Raw genomic sequence first — 15084 nt, forward strand, 5'->3', positions numbered from 1 at the left:
TTGATTCTCAACACCACGAAAAGGTAGAAATTTAAAACACACACATACACATAATTGAAACTTACTGTGTGCTGGTAATGGTAGAATAGGCTGAGGATAAAAAGGATCAGCTTTGCCCTATGCAGTGGCATACAACTGTAATCTCAGTGATTTGGAAGCCCGAGGTAGAAGGACTGCAAGTTCCAAGACATCCTGGGCAACTTAGGGAGACCTTGTTTCAAAAACAAAAAACTGTGTGTGTGGCAGCAGGGCAGGAGCAGGGTGGGTATTAATGTAGATCAACGGTAGATTGACCCTGGGTTCAATCCCCGGTTGGGGGAGGGGGACAGCTTTTTCCCCAGGGAATTCTTAGTTTTACAGGATCCTCTTTAATAAAATGATATCCACCAGTGCATACCATTTTTTAATTAACATTTTACTCTATGTTAAAGATTAACTTTTTTCAGGGTACATAAATAGAATTCTTTCTCCTTCCTTTCTTCATTTCTTTTAATGTGTGATAGCATTTTTCCCCTGGCTATTGTTGTTGAGCAGAATTTGTCCATCTATCTTGTAAAAGTAATCCCTGTGAAGGGTACAAAGCACTCATTTAGTTATTAGGATTACTGTGATTTGTTTTACTGTAGTAATTTCCTGTGAGTCCACCTAACAATAATAGCAGTAATAGAACACAGTTAGGATGAACAGAGAGAATGTTTGTCAAATGCCCGGCAGTGCCTGACCCAAGATACTCAGTATGGTTACATAACTGCTGGCCATTCTTCCCATGAATAGATGATATGAACACAGCGTTCACTATTGAAAAAGTCCATAAGTCCAACGGGACCTTTGGAGTTTTGTTGTTGTTGTTGTTGTTATTGTTGTTTTGTTTTGTTTTAATTCTTAACATTGCACTCAATGAATTCATGAATTAATTAAAAAGATTTCACTTAAATTAATTTTGTCAGAGACAAACATTTTGCTTTTAATTAAACATGATGTATTTTAAGTAATTGTTGTGGGGACAGACGAGGCAATGCACTGGAAGATAGCAGGAAACAGTTTTATTTGGCTGCAGCCAGGCTCAGAGGACACAGCTTTTGCTGTAATCAATTAATCCCCTGAACCCCAAGTTCAGGTAATTTCAGAATTTTATACCCAACATGTAAGGGGAGGGGCTCAGAAGTTCTCAGTTTACAGAAGTTCACATAAAAGCAGCTTTTTCTTTCACTGTTCTAGGCAAGTTAACCCTTCAAGGACAATACCTGAGAAGGGGAGAGCTTCTTATCCCTATCTTTCCTCCCCCTGCCAGCTGTTTCCATGGAGCCCAATTGGTGACTTCTCCTATTTTTTATCACATTTTGCATTGGCACACACATCTCAACAAACTACTATACTGGATACATGTTTGTGAAAAACAAGTACAGGGGTGTTCAGCACCTGGAATGCTGATTTCTTCCCAGCCAGTGGCCAAGTAAAATAGAACAACAGGAAAATAGGAAGTTTAACTACATTGAACTTTTTTGTAGAGACTCTTTTGCTTATAGTCTTGTTATGTGAATATTTCTGCAGAAACTTAGTTAAGATTATTTTTGTGTGTGGAGGAGGGGGTGCCACTACATAATGACGCAAAATCTTCCCTTGTTTAAACTGATCCTTTTTCCCTATGGATAATCACATCGAGTGTTTTGAAAACTCATCCCAAATTAGCTCACTTTGGGCCGTATCTTGATTATCACTAAGAGTAAAAATAGGTGGACTCATTGTTTTCTTCAGCAGTAGAATAGAAATTTTAAAACAACCATGTCTCTACAAAGGTATTTAAACACTTTTCAGGCAAGAGGTCTCAAACAACCATCATGTTCTATTCAGAGGTTATGATTTTGACAGTGTTTCCTCAGGGAAACACTAACCATCTTGGTAGACACTTGCAGATTAAGTGTGAAAGACCTGTTGTTAGTTTTTGAAATGATTCTATACAGGATCCTTGGTTTCTTTATTAACATCATTGCATGTGGTTATTTACAATAGACCATCCAGCAAAACACAAACAGCAAATGTTAAGGAGAGAATTTGGGATTTTAGGAAAATAGACAAACATCCACTGAAGTTATGGCTTTCAAATTAAAAACAAAAACAAAACAAAATGAAAAGAAAGAAATTCTGCTCTACAACGTCATTTGTGTACAATTCAAACTAGGAAATATTTTTAATTGGGGAAAATAACTTGTTAGGATACTGTCTATTTTAAGTAGAGAATCTCATCTGTACCCAACTTACTTTACTTAGAATTAGTAAATTAGGTATTCTAATGAAATTTTGTATGATATCATTCAAAGTTAAGCTGAACAGAAATGTAAGGATAATTCTGAACAATAGAAAAAAACACCTCTGAAAAGGTTAAAAGTGTATAATAGCAGAAAAGGTAGTTTGCTTTTAAGAAACTATCATGATTTTTAGATGTGTTTATGAGAACATAGGAATAGTATGAACACATAAGATAACATATTTAAGTCTGTCTTCAAAAAACAGAAGTTCTTTATTCATAAACTTTACGAGAGAAGAGACACCTAAAAAGGAACTCATTAATACCATGTAAATATATCTAAGCAAGCGTTAGTAAAGTGAAATGTTGTGCTTACCAGTTACAAAGAATCAAACAAAACATTCTTTGGGATAAGAGTGTAAACATCTACACCTGAGTTAATATCCTTAGAGTCTTCTAGAGTTTACTAGCATGAGCAATGTTGTGAATTATTGAAGAGCTCTGTACTACAGTTACTTAAATTACATTCATTTCTCTTAGGTGGTGTGGGGTTGAACTCTGCTGAGCAGATACTAGAGCTAACCTTTGACAGCATTCCCAATTGTGCTCCTCCTCAGAGTTCATGTGGAGTCATTATCTCCAAGTTATCTCAAAATTATTTTCTATGGAGGATTCTTACTATTGTCTTACTCTTGATTGACATAATGTAGATGTGAATTTTATAAATATGGAATGTTCATTATTCATCAAATAATCTGAATGATGTCTTTGATGAATGCTCACCTTTTGAATTCAACAGATAAAGGAAAAACAATATATCCATACTATATATATATGTATCTACTATGTTATATTTTATAATAATTTGATAATTTATATTGTTAGATTAAATAATAGTAAAAGTAATAATATATTGTTATTTCTAAAAACTATGGTTTGGAAATTTAATTTGAATGGAAGTTACGTTGGTTAAACTTTTCTAGGCCTATGAAATTTGACCAAGATATTCCATTAGATACTTTGATTTTTTCTTTTCTTTTTTTTTTTTTTTTCAGTACTGGGATCAAACCCAGGACCTTTCCCATGTTGCTGGGTAAATGTTCTACCACTGAGTTACTGCCCAATCCGTTTTATTTTATTTTGAGACAGGCTTTTGCTACATTGCCCAGGCTAACCTTGAGTTTGAGATCCTCCTGCCTCAGCCTCTCTAGTAGCTGGGTTTACAGGTGTGTGCCACTGTACCCAGTTAAATTAATTTTCTAAACTAAATTTGGAACAGAATATCCCACAGATAAACTGGTTGTATAATGCCATTATGAAATATCACTAAGACTCATTTAGACAGTTTCAGTCTAATAGCATATCTTCTTAATGCAGCTTTGGAAAATATAGTAACTGAGCACAGAAATGGCTCTTGGTCTACCATGTCATCAGCTCTTAACTGGAAGTGGCACCACACCTAACTGATTCATGGAATATCTTAATACTTAAAATACTCAGTGGTATTCACAATTCTGTGCTATTTCCAGCATCTACAAGTCAGCTAGGGGTGGCAAAAGTTCCCCAATTACTTTAATATGGCTGGACTGGATTCCTTTATATTAGCAAATGTTCTGATAGATTATTCAGAACATAAAATATTTAAGTCATTTTTCTATGAAAATCTTTAATACACTTTTAAATGGCAAATATTTATTTTATCTTTAGATCAAAGGTAATTTAGGAATAATATGACCATATTTTGCTGTACCCCAGTGATATCCTTCAGAACATTTAAAAAAATCTAACCCTATTGGCCCTTATATTAGATGATCCCAGTGCTAGGTCTTTCTTTTCTTATATGTGTGTTAATCACTTATTTTTAAGCCATAATAGGTTAATAGGGCCAAGACTAATAGCATTTCTCCCCCCAATTAACTAGCACTTATACTTTGAAAGTACTCTGCATCAGAAAGGAAAGTACAAAGATGGTTTGAAGAACTTATATATATATATATATATATATATATATATATATATATATATATATATATATATATATTAGTTGTAGATGGACACAATACCTTTATTTTATTTGTTTACTTTTATGTGGTGCCAAGAATCAAACCAGTGCCTCTACCACTGAGCCACAAACTCAGTGCCTGGTTTGAAGAATTTTAATATTTTTTTTAATCTTCAGCACCTCAAGTAATCAAAGGGATGAATGGTTAGTGTTATTGAATAGGTGACTTCTGGATAAATGAGTTTTATAGTAATTTCTTGAGAGCATTCTTCTACATAAATTTGGTGATTGCTGGGTCTTATACTTGAATAAAATATTATAGTTTATTAAACCAACCAACCAAAGAGTTTTTGATAGATGTGATTTTAAAAGTTAAAATAATGGAAATTACTTTACCCAATGTTAACTAATACATTGGACTAGTGAAGTAAAAATAAATTCACTAAGAAAAAAAGCTGCTAATTGCACAGGAAATGCTAAGCATAGCTGAGTTGATAGGCACCTTTTCCTCTAAAATTACAGCATGAAAATGATCCTAATTTGTATATTTGCCTTAGATAACTATTCCCAAGGGTTGTTTTTGTTAATGGCAGTAGGGAAAGATAATAAAGACAGGGGGCACCCAGTTGTGTAAAATTGGTACGATAATTAATTACAAACCTGGCCCAGTAATTAAGTAGTCACCTTGCCAGAGTAAGTTCAAAGACATTTAGGTGGTTTATTTAACTTTATGATTTCAAAATATTGAATTAGACACCATGGGCTGGAAAGGATCATAGATCAGTGAATTAAACAGCAGAAGAAAACCTCGGCCAAATAAAGCTCCAACCCTGGCTCAGCTTCCAAATTGGCTGGATGACTTGAGCAAGTCACTTAACCTTCTTGTCCTTCAAGTGTCTGGCAGCCAAGTAATGAATTACCTCTGAGAAATGCAGAAAGAAGTTAAATTAAATAGAACTATACATGTTGAGAGTCACGGAATTGCTAAGTTAACACCAAAAACATTCTAAGCAACTATTTTAACTGTGCAACTTTTGACCATCAGTAATCTTTTTTCTTGGTACTGGGGATTGATCACCAAGGGATGCCTTATCATTGAAATACAGCCACAGTCTTTTTCTTTTTTATTTTAAGACAGGGTCTCATTAAATTGCTGAGGCTGGCCTTGAACTTGCAATTCTCCTGCCTCAGACTTCATGGCTCCTGAGATGACAGGCTGTGCCACCATGTCCAGCTTGAATAAACAATCTTTTATTTGTTCTTTTTAGATATACATGACAGTAGAATATATTTTGACATATTATGCATACATGAAGTATAACTTCACATTCTTGTGGTTGTAAATGATGCAGTTACACGTGTTCATATATGAACATAGAAAAGTTATGTCTGATTCATTCTACTGTCTTTCCCATTCCCAGCCCCACTCCCTTCCCATCATCCCCCTTTGTCTAACCCAATGAACTTCTGTTCTCCCCTACCCCTTATTGTGTATTAGCATCCACATATCAGAGAGAACTTGAATAAATAATCTTCAGGCACAGTTCACTAAAAGATTTCAACAGGGAGCACTCTGTCAACATCTTAGTCAAAATCAGTTTGCAAGTATAAATTCTGTTTATTTCCTAGTCCAAGTTTCACAGTAGGCAATTAGATTCCTGAATAGGGTTTATCATTAAGTCATTTCATCTCAATAAACTAATTCATCCAAATCTAAATAAACACAAAATTCAAGCTGAACTAACTAGAATGTTTCATTGCACTCGACGATCCTAAAAAGACAATAAGTTTAAACATTGATGCAAAATTCCTAATTTATCTTACTAGCTATTTGTGGATTATCTGAAATATGACAGGCTCCTATACTGTGGTCATTCTGCAGACTCTGAAGTCTTCAAGATCCATGAGTCTTTCCAGTTAATGGAGTGACATCCAGACTGCTAGGACACATGATCATCATCTACTTATTTGTCTTTTACCTGATATTTTAAAATATACTCTGTACTTGTATGTATTGCCTACCATGTATTTACTTATTCATATGCATGTACATTTATAGATATTGACTTACTACTTGGCGTTCAAGGTACAAAATGGTCAAGTCCTGCTCAGACATATGTGAACGTCCCATGATAATGCAGTAAGGTCACAGTAAAATAAAATAGCTTAGTCTGGAGCCATCAGGGAGAACAACAAAGGAGTCATATATGAGCAGGGAATGGGAGATTTCCAGGCAAAAGAATCAGTGGGAAAAAAAGAGTAATCAGTCAAGACTAGTTAAAAAAGCATGACATCCCTAGTTATGGTAAAGAATAGGTTATGTGGGAGCCCCATGGGACAGATAGTGTCAGGAGATGGAGCTGGAAAAATAGAGGAGGAGAATCTTGAAAACAAACAAAAAAGTTTGAGCTTTGGCTTCCAGATCAAATGGAGACGCTTCCCTGAAAACCTTAGAGGGATATAATTGTGTGACAATCAGGGGTAGGACAAGGGCTAGGGAAGGTAGCTCAGTAGTAGGGCACTTGTCTAGCATGTGGGAAGTCCTGGATTCAGTCATTTCTGTACTGGGTGGGGCGGGGGTGGGTAGGATAGGCTGATCAGAGCAGTGACATAAGGCCTAGAGAGGAAGAAATGTCTCTGAGAAAGATCTGGAAAAAAGAACAGGAGTTAGTGACAAACTGTATGTGGACCTGAAAAGAAAGAGGCACTGAAGTTTTGGTTTGGTCGACTGAGTAGACCAGGATGCCACTGTCCATGATGAGAAATAGAAGAGAAGCAGCAGGTTTTGTGAGGAGGATAAACTGGGTCTGAAACGCCAGGCCAACTAGAGATGTTTAGAATATAGTTAGAAACATGAACATGGAGCCTAAAAAGATTCACAGTCTCAGTGATAGACATTTGGCCATCTCAGCACATGCGGTCAGAGCCAGAGGAGTAAATGAGATTGCCAAGGGCAAGCAAGTGAAATAGTGAGGAGGCTGAGAATGTACCCTGGGAAACATCCTCGTAAGTGCCAAAGAAAAATAATGACTCATGGATGATTGCATACAGGGACAAAGGAAAGCAGTGGAGTCCAGAAGAAACCCGGGGTTTTGAGCTGGGAGGTTGATGAATTGTCGTTCCATTAGTTAAAACAAGAAAGACAAAAAGAAAAAGGAGTTTGGTGATCAATTATAGACAAGTCCAAAAAAATTATTTTCTTCTCTTACCATGATAAGTTGTGTTACATTATACCAAAACTATTTTCAAAGTTTTATATCTTATTTATTTATTTACTTATCTGTATGTTTATTTTTGGTGCAGAGGATTGAACTCAAGGCCTTATGTAAGATAAGCATGCACTCTATCACTGTGCTACACCCGGTTTTATATTTTTCAAGGTCTATCTGACCATTGTCAAATACCGTAGTATGGAGTATTGGAAAGGCCATGGGACTGGGAATTAGAAACCAGTTGAGTTTTTTTCTGGACTCAGTATTCATTCAAATATTTACTGAACTTTTTTTCCTAGCCACATACTATATTAGATGTTAGTGTTGCGGCGGTGTAATAATTTCCCCCTACAAAATAATAGAGAAAACTAATTAATGAAATATACACAACATACCCATGAGAACAAATGTACTAGTGCTTTTAAAAAGTAAATATAGGATATGTGTGAATTTATAACAACCTAGAACCTGACCTATCATGTGGGTCAGTGAAGATTTTTTTTGAGGAAATAATAATTGAGTTGAGAACTGATATGAAAAATAAATAAATAAAAAGCAAGAAGATGATACAGCATATATGAAGAGCTGTAGGAGGAAGCATGGCTATTTCAAAGTGCTAAAAGAAGGCAGCATGGGTCGAGCAGAGAAAAAGTCAAACAGTATATGAATGGGTCTAGTGATATGAACAAGGTCTAGATATTAGAAGGTTTTATTATGTGTCTTTAGATACTTATACCAAGAACAATGATAAGACTTGAGAAAAATTCATATGTGGATTTTCAGAAGAGACATGCTTTAAAAAGAACAAAAAGGTTTGACTGCAGAGAACAGAATGATGAAGAGAAGTGGTGATAGAAACATCTTGTAGGAAGGCCATTAACAGAGCCTGTACAGAAATGAGGGGCCCTTGTACTAAGAATGGTGGTGGAGGAGAGAGGAAGACTGATGTCTAAGATATTTAAAAGGCAAAAGCAATGGAACTTGACGGATCGAATAGGAGTGGTTAGGAGGGGGGTTCCAAGATGATTCTCAGGCATCTTTCTTGCCCGTGCATCTAAATGAATAATGTTGCCATTCACTCCAATGGAGGTCCATGGAGGTACAAGGTTTTTGGTTGTGAGAGTTGATAAGATTAAATGAGATATGTTAATTTTGAGGTATATTTGAGATACCCAATAGAGATTCCAAAATAGGCCTTAACACACAGATCTGAAGGAGAGATCTAGGAAGGAAAGCACAACTGGGAGTCACTGGGAATGTTAAATTTAAAAATATAAATAGGCCTTTGGCTATTATCTCTCTAATCCTGATTTCTAGGAAGTCAGATGAACATTTCATTTCACCTTGGTGACATGGAACTCCAGCATGATTCCATTCTGACTTCCAGCTTGGTCTATTGGGACCCAGTATAGGAACTTAGTCCAAAACAGCAAAACAAAACAGACAGACAACAAGGTAAAATTAAATGTTCATCTGACCTTCCTAGAAATCAGGATTAGAGAGATAATAGCTGAATTTCCTAAACAGTCCAGTTTCACTTGGTATGACAATGAGATTCTCTCTGCTTTAATTCTTACAAAAGAAGGTGACCTGAAGTAACCTGACGCTAACCAATCAGTTATTTCTCAGTTCTTCTCCTTGTCCCCACATTACAAGGAAAATAACTTCTAAATGACCCATCCAGTTTTTGTTTCTGCTTTGCTCTGTCCTTTTTTATCTATTAAAACCAACCACCTCTGCTAGACTCACTGGAACGCTTTTTCTGTTTTATGGAATGAAGTGCTACCTGGTTCTAGAAAATATAACCAATTCAGATCTTTAAATTGTTGTAATTTGGTCTTTTGACAAAATGTACATAGAAATTTAAGACATTGATGTTGATAGGACCCCAAGAATACAGTGTAAGGTGCCAAGAGGGCCTCAAATTGAACTTTTAAAAGAAATTGAGCCAGTAAGATAGCACAGGCCTCTAATCCCTGCTAATTGGGAGGCTAAAGTTTGAGGATCACAAGTTTAAGACCAGCCTTGACAATTTAACCAGATCTCAAAATAAAAACAATTAACAAAAAAAAAAAAAAAGAAAGAAAGAAAAATTGAAACATGTAAAGTCCAGGTAAAGATAACTTGGCAAATGAGAGTAAGAATGATAAGTGGAGAAGGGCTGGGAATATAGCTCAGTGGTAAGCTTTGAGCCCAGCACAGTGGGGGATGAAATAAGCAGGAAAGTCAAGTGCAAGGAGAAGTTCTAAAAGGAAGAGACATCAACGTTTCAAGCCCTGTGGCAGTTCCCATGACTACTGTCCTTTCTGTCAAACCTGATGTTTGAAGAAATGTTGAAATCTATAAATAGGGGCTGATAATGAAGCTTACAATAAAGCCCTAGGTTCTGTCCCCAGTTCCCCACCTCAAAAAAAAAAAGAAAGAAAGAAATCTCTAAGTGATTTATTACAAAATTAGTCTCAATTGTAGGTTTGTCTGTTTTTATTTTTATTTTTCAATCCTTATCTTACTGTCAGTCCTTCTTAGAACAGTTAAAAAAGCCCCCAAAATATGAAGTTACATAGGAGAATCTACCCACTTTGTATTGTTTGCATGGACAATAACTGCACTCAGAATCTGGAAACTCCTTTCCCCTTGCTTTTATCTCCTTCCTTTCCCCAACCTGGAAAACCCCAGAAATGACTTTGGGACCTGTGGATATGAGCCTGAGCACCTCAGTTCTAGAAATAATACTACCAGGTAATCATCTCCCTGGATTAAATGGCCAGCTGTGGGGTGGAGGAAGCACCTGACATTCAGGAATGCCTTAATGGTGCACTCTTCCCTCATCTTGGGGTGAGTAGGGACATATCCCAAGCTCTTCCCACTTTGACTTCTGCAGTGGACATTACTCATCTTCAAGAAAAGGGAAGGTCAGAGGAGAGTGGACACTCCCCCACAGAGCAGAGCTAGCCATGCACCTGGCCCAGTGACTGTCCCTCTGCCTCCCTGCTGATGTGAGGAAAGCTAGCTAGCAGGACCCCTCCCTCTTCCTCCAGGCCAGACGCTGGGCTTGTGGCAACAGTTCCAACCACAAGCTGACTACTATATACAAATGATTCATTTCCAGCCTTCTGCTTTCCTTTAAAGAGTCAGCTGTCATGTGCCGCCTGTGACTCACTGAAGCTCCCTTGCCCCAGGGAAATAAGCACTCTAAAGATTCCTGAGTCCCAGTCCCCTCCTAAGCCAAGAGAGTCACGTTGCTCTTGTGATGATACAGCACAGAAGCATTCAGGCTAATTCCTATTTGCTGTTCTGCCAGCCAAAGCACCATTGTTTCTGAGCGTAAGAACTAGGAGAGAAGACAATGTATGTTGCTTTCAATAAGCAGGACAAGGCTGAGGCCCCGTTGTGGCATGCAAAAATTGGAGAGCAAATGAGTGTTTGCTCTATGGTTCAGAGAGTGAGAGATGGCTGATATATCTGATTCCATAGTGTGCTTATATGGGAACACAGAGACTTTCAGAAACTTTAGGAAGTGCTCCTGAGCTTTTCACCCTCAGTACTGAGTCTCACCCAGTGAAAGTCCACAGATGACATAATCATCATATGTTCATATTTTCTCTCCCTCCTTCTTTCCCTCTTTATTTTATTTTATTTTTGTTGGTTATAAAAGACTGACATTGTTTTCAAGTCAGCCATATCATAGTTTAAAAAATCTGTTAGTTTCCAATGAGGCTTTCCTATAAGGAAGATGCTTCGGTTACCACATTTTAGAACCTAGTTTTCTGAACTCCTCCTTATGGATGTCCTTTATATTTCAGAATTAGGTCAGCCGTTGTGAGCCTTTGCCAGAGCATCATACTGTTGAGGCCACAGACAGATGAATCACCTATTGCCTAACTAAGCTGAGCTAGAATGTGTCACTGGCAGCACCCTTATTTCAGGTTTATCTCAGGCTACTACTTCTGTTACTTTGTTTTGAGGATAGATATATTATTGATATTCACCAAATGAACAAAGGCATTGAATGGTTTTGATGTGTGAAGGAGCTAACAAAGACTGTTATTTTATATTCATGAAAGGGAATTAGGCATCAGAATATGAATTCTAACCTATACGGTGTTATTTTAATATTATAGACCTTTACATTGTTAGCAACCATTTTATGGACAAATATAATGATCATGTTTATTTGCTATGAGGTAGTTTCATTTAGTGGAGTCAAATTAGATTTATAGAATATTTATTTTTTAAATATGGAAAGTTATCACTGTGATAATCTGGAGTTTAAAAGTTAATCAAACTTTTAAGTTTGCAATTAAAACCTGAAGATCAGATTCAGAAAAAATTCAAACTGGTTCTTTTAATGAATAAAGGACTAAAACCAAAGGTCAGTTTTTCTATGATGAATAGCCATCTCACTGCCTCACTAAGATAGATTGGAGATGACTTTCTGTGACTCCCCACCCCTAGACTATTTTTAGTACCATTAGGGGAGAATCACAATGTTCTTTAAAAAATCCAATCATATTTAAATTTTTAAATGTAAGTAAAAGGACAGTGTTTTGAAATCAAGAAAAGTTTATCCTTAGTCTGAATTGACCAAATTCATAAACTTATTGAACATCTATTTTATTAAAGACATTGGACAAAGCTTTTCAGGGGATTCTAAGAAATAACCAAAGCTTTGTTTTTAGGAAACATTTAACTAAAAAGACAGGTTACACTATACAAAGTTTAATACCAACTTAAAACAAGTAATAATGTGGTTTAACTAAAATGATTTTGTCATATACATAATTGCCAAATGAATGATACAGGAACTATAGGCATCCAAAAAAAAAACAGGGAAGAACACTTAAGTCTATGTAATTAGAAAAGAATTATGAGCCAAACCAACTATTAGTAGTTTTACCAATTGTGAATTTGAAATAGAAACAAATCGTGTTTGGTGTTGGTTTGACAGCTGTACAGAGGGACTTCTATCCTCTCATCTGCCTGCATTTATGTTACTCCAATTTACAAAATACCATTTATCTAAATATCACGGCCAATCACAGTGTTGCCTCTTTTGTAAGATTGGTTGAGCTAAACAGAAGATGCAAATAATTACATAAAATTGAATGAATCAATGCAAGATATCTTTACTATGAAGATAGACATATGTTCTTAGAGGTTTTTTTAATATTAACATCATCTTTCCTTCCTTCCTTCCTTCCTTCCTTCTTTCTCTCTCTCTCTCTCTCTTTCTTTCTCTCTCTCTCTCTTTCTTTCTTTTCCTTCCTTCCTTCCTTCCTTCCTTCCTTCCTTCCTTCCTTCCTTCCTTCCTTCCTTCCTTCCTTCCTTCCTTCTTCTCTTCTCTTCTCTTCTCTTTCTTTTTTCAATTGGAATGAACCCAGGGGCAGTGGGATACCACTGAGCTGCTGACCTTGCACTTGTGATTCTCCTGCATCAGCCTTCTAAGTAGCTGGGATTATACGCCTAGGCCACCATGCCCAGTTCTATGTTAACTTTTTAAATGACATTATTGTTCATGGTGAGGAGGAAAATGATCACAAATTCAGTGAAATTGAAAAGGTAGTAAAAATTAATTTGACCTTCCAGATGGCTAATATTTTCTAACAAAGGGAATGTAGTTGTGTGCCCCAAAGGTGAATGTGCCCAGGAATCATCTGAGAGTCCTGTTAAAAAGCAGACTCTGAATCTGTAGGTCTGGAGTGAGACCTGAGAATCTATGTTTCTAACAGTCCCCAGAAGAGGTAGGAGCTGCTAGTCTGTGCACTTCAAGCAGCAAGACTGGAGAAAGGAACATTCATGCTGTCTTCCCTGAAGGGTGTATCATAGGTGATAATGCTATTTAAGGGAAATAGCAATATTATTAGAGTAACATTTTATATGGTTTTTGTCCTTTGTTCTCACCCATTGCTATATATGTCTTTGCCTTTAGCACGAAAGCAAGAGATTATCAAGGTCACTGAACAACTGATTGAAGCCATCAATAATGGGGACTTCGAAGCTTACACGTGAGTAGATGCACATTTATTTTGCTTTCATACATATGGAAAATGTGCTTTCAGTGTGATTGCTTTCTTTAACATATCTGCACTCATATATATTTCATCCCAGATTTAATATGGCATCAACAATTTTATTTCTTATAAATGATGAAGGGCCCTCAAGAGAAAAATAAATGTATTTAGGATTTCAGAGAGCGATGACAAAACTTCCAAGGACTGGAGATTTCTTTGCAAATGCACAGATGTGTAATCATAAATGTATGAGTGAAGGGCATGCAGGCAGAGCAGTCCATCTGGGCACAGACACAAAAAACAGGAAAGCACAGAAAAGGTGCATTTGGGGTTAAGAAATCATTTTTCTTGCAGTTCTGCAAGGAGGCGGAGACAAAGAGATTAAATGGCTACAACAGGCAGCCTTCTCCCTCTTCACAGTGCAGCTCAGCTTTCTCGACCTGCATTTCTTCCATGTGTTTATCTCTTAAAAGAAATTTTACTTGAAGAAAAGATTCTAATGCTTTATTTAAAGTTTCTAAATAAGTGGTTTGTGGGTTATATGAAGGAAATCAGCTTAAGTACAAATAATGCATTCCATTTAAATGGGGCATGAAGGTTTATTGCACAATGTATGTGAGTTCATAAGTTAGCTATTTGGAATAAAAATCTGTCCAAGCCTCCTTACTCAATACAGCAAAGTGAGTTTTCACTTGAGTCAAAGAGTTAAATGCAAAAAATGTGATTGACTCTGATCTCTGGTTATAAAAATCTTTGCAAGCTTTTAATGGGGAAATAATCATAAATGAGAAGATAAACTTTTTAGTTTATTTAGTTAATTTATATACGTTAAAGAATCAAAAAGAATTCTGAGACAAACAATAAAATAAGAAAAATATAACGTTTTAAAAAATAATGTTTTATATTGTGTCAATAAAATTGAAAAGCAGAAAAAATAATAGATAAAGAACAAGAACAGACTATCGACACAAGAGGAAATACAAATGAAAAGTAAACTAACAAAAGCATGTTCATGTCCACTAAATAAGAATGTGCAAACCTAATTGCAAAAGCATTTTCTGATTATCAGATCAGTAGGTATGCAGTCTCTCCTTACACCAGATAAGCACAAATACTGCAGGTTGACAGTGACTTTCCTACACCATAGAATGGAACATAAATGGTTGCAAACATTCAGGCTGGTTGAATTAGCGGTGGAGGGCATTAGTTGTTATATACTAGAAAGTTTTCATAAAGGTTCATTTTAATCCTATAGTCCTACTTATAAGAATTTAACATGACATGGATTTAGGTTCTGGGAATTGAACCCAGGGCATTTTACTACTGAGCTATATTTCCAGCCTTTTTAATTTTTTATTTTGAGACAAGTTCTCACTAAATCTCTTAAGGTTTTCCTAAATTGCTGAGGCTGGCCTTGAACTTGTAATCCCCCTGCCTCAGCCTCCTGAGTTGTTGGAATTACAGGCATGTGCTTCCGCACCCAGCTTTTTTACATGAATTTTGAATCTAAAACATGGTATAAGATTTATAAACACAGGTATACATTGAAGCATATTCATAATATTGAAAATTTGAGACAACATAAAAGTATAACATTATGGTAACCATTACATA

The 15084-nt window shown here is 36.2% G+C and overlaps 1 protein-coding gene across 11 annotated transcripts in view; it reads left to right on the plus strand.

The window, feature by feature from the left end:
- The window catches only part of Camk2d (calcium/calmodulin dependent protein kinase II delta), a 312829-nt gene that overhangs the window by 287337 nt on the left and 10408 nt on the right, over nucleotides 1-15084 (plus strand). For all 11 annotated transcript variants that reach the window (XM_071614450.1, XM_071614446.1, XM_071614444.1 and 8 more), the window contains one exon: nucleotides 13389-13464. In XM_071614450.1, the coding sequence (XP_071470551.1) occupies nucleotides 13389-13464 (76 nt within the window). The remainder of the gene's footprint in view (nucleotides 1-13388; nucleotides 13465-15084) is intronic.

This window comes from Marmota flaviventris, chromosome 7 (assembly GCF_047511675.1).
Source record: "Marmota flaviventris isolate mMarFla1 chromosome 7, mMarFla1.hap1, whole genome shotgun sequence".
Classification (NCBI taxonomy): Eukaryota; Metazoa; Chordata; class Mammalia; order Rodentia; family Sciuridae; genus Marmota; species Marmota flaviventris.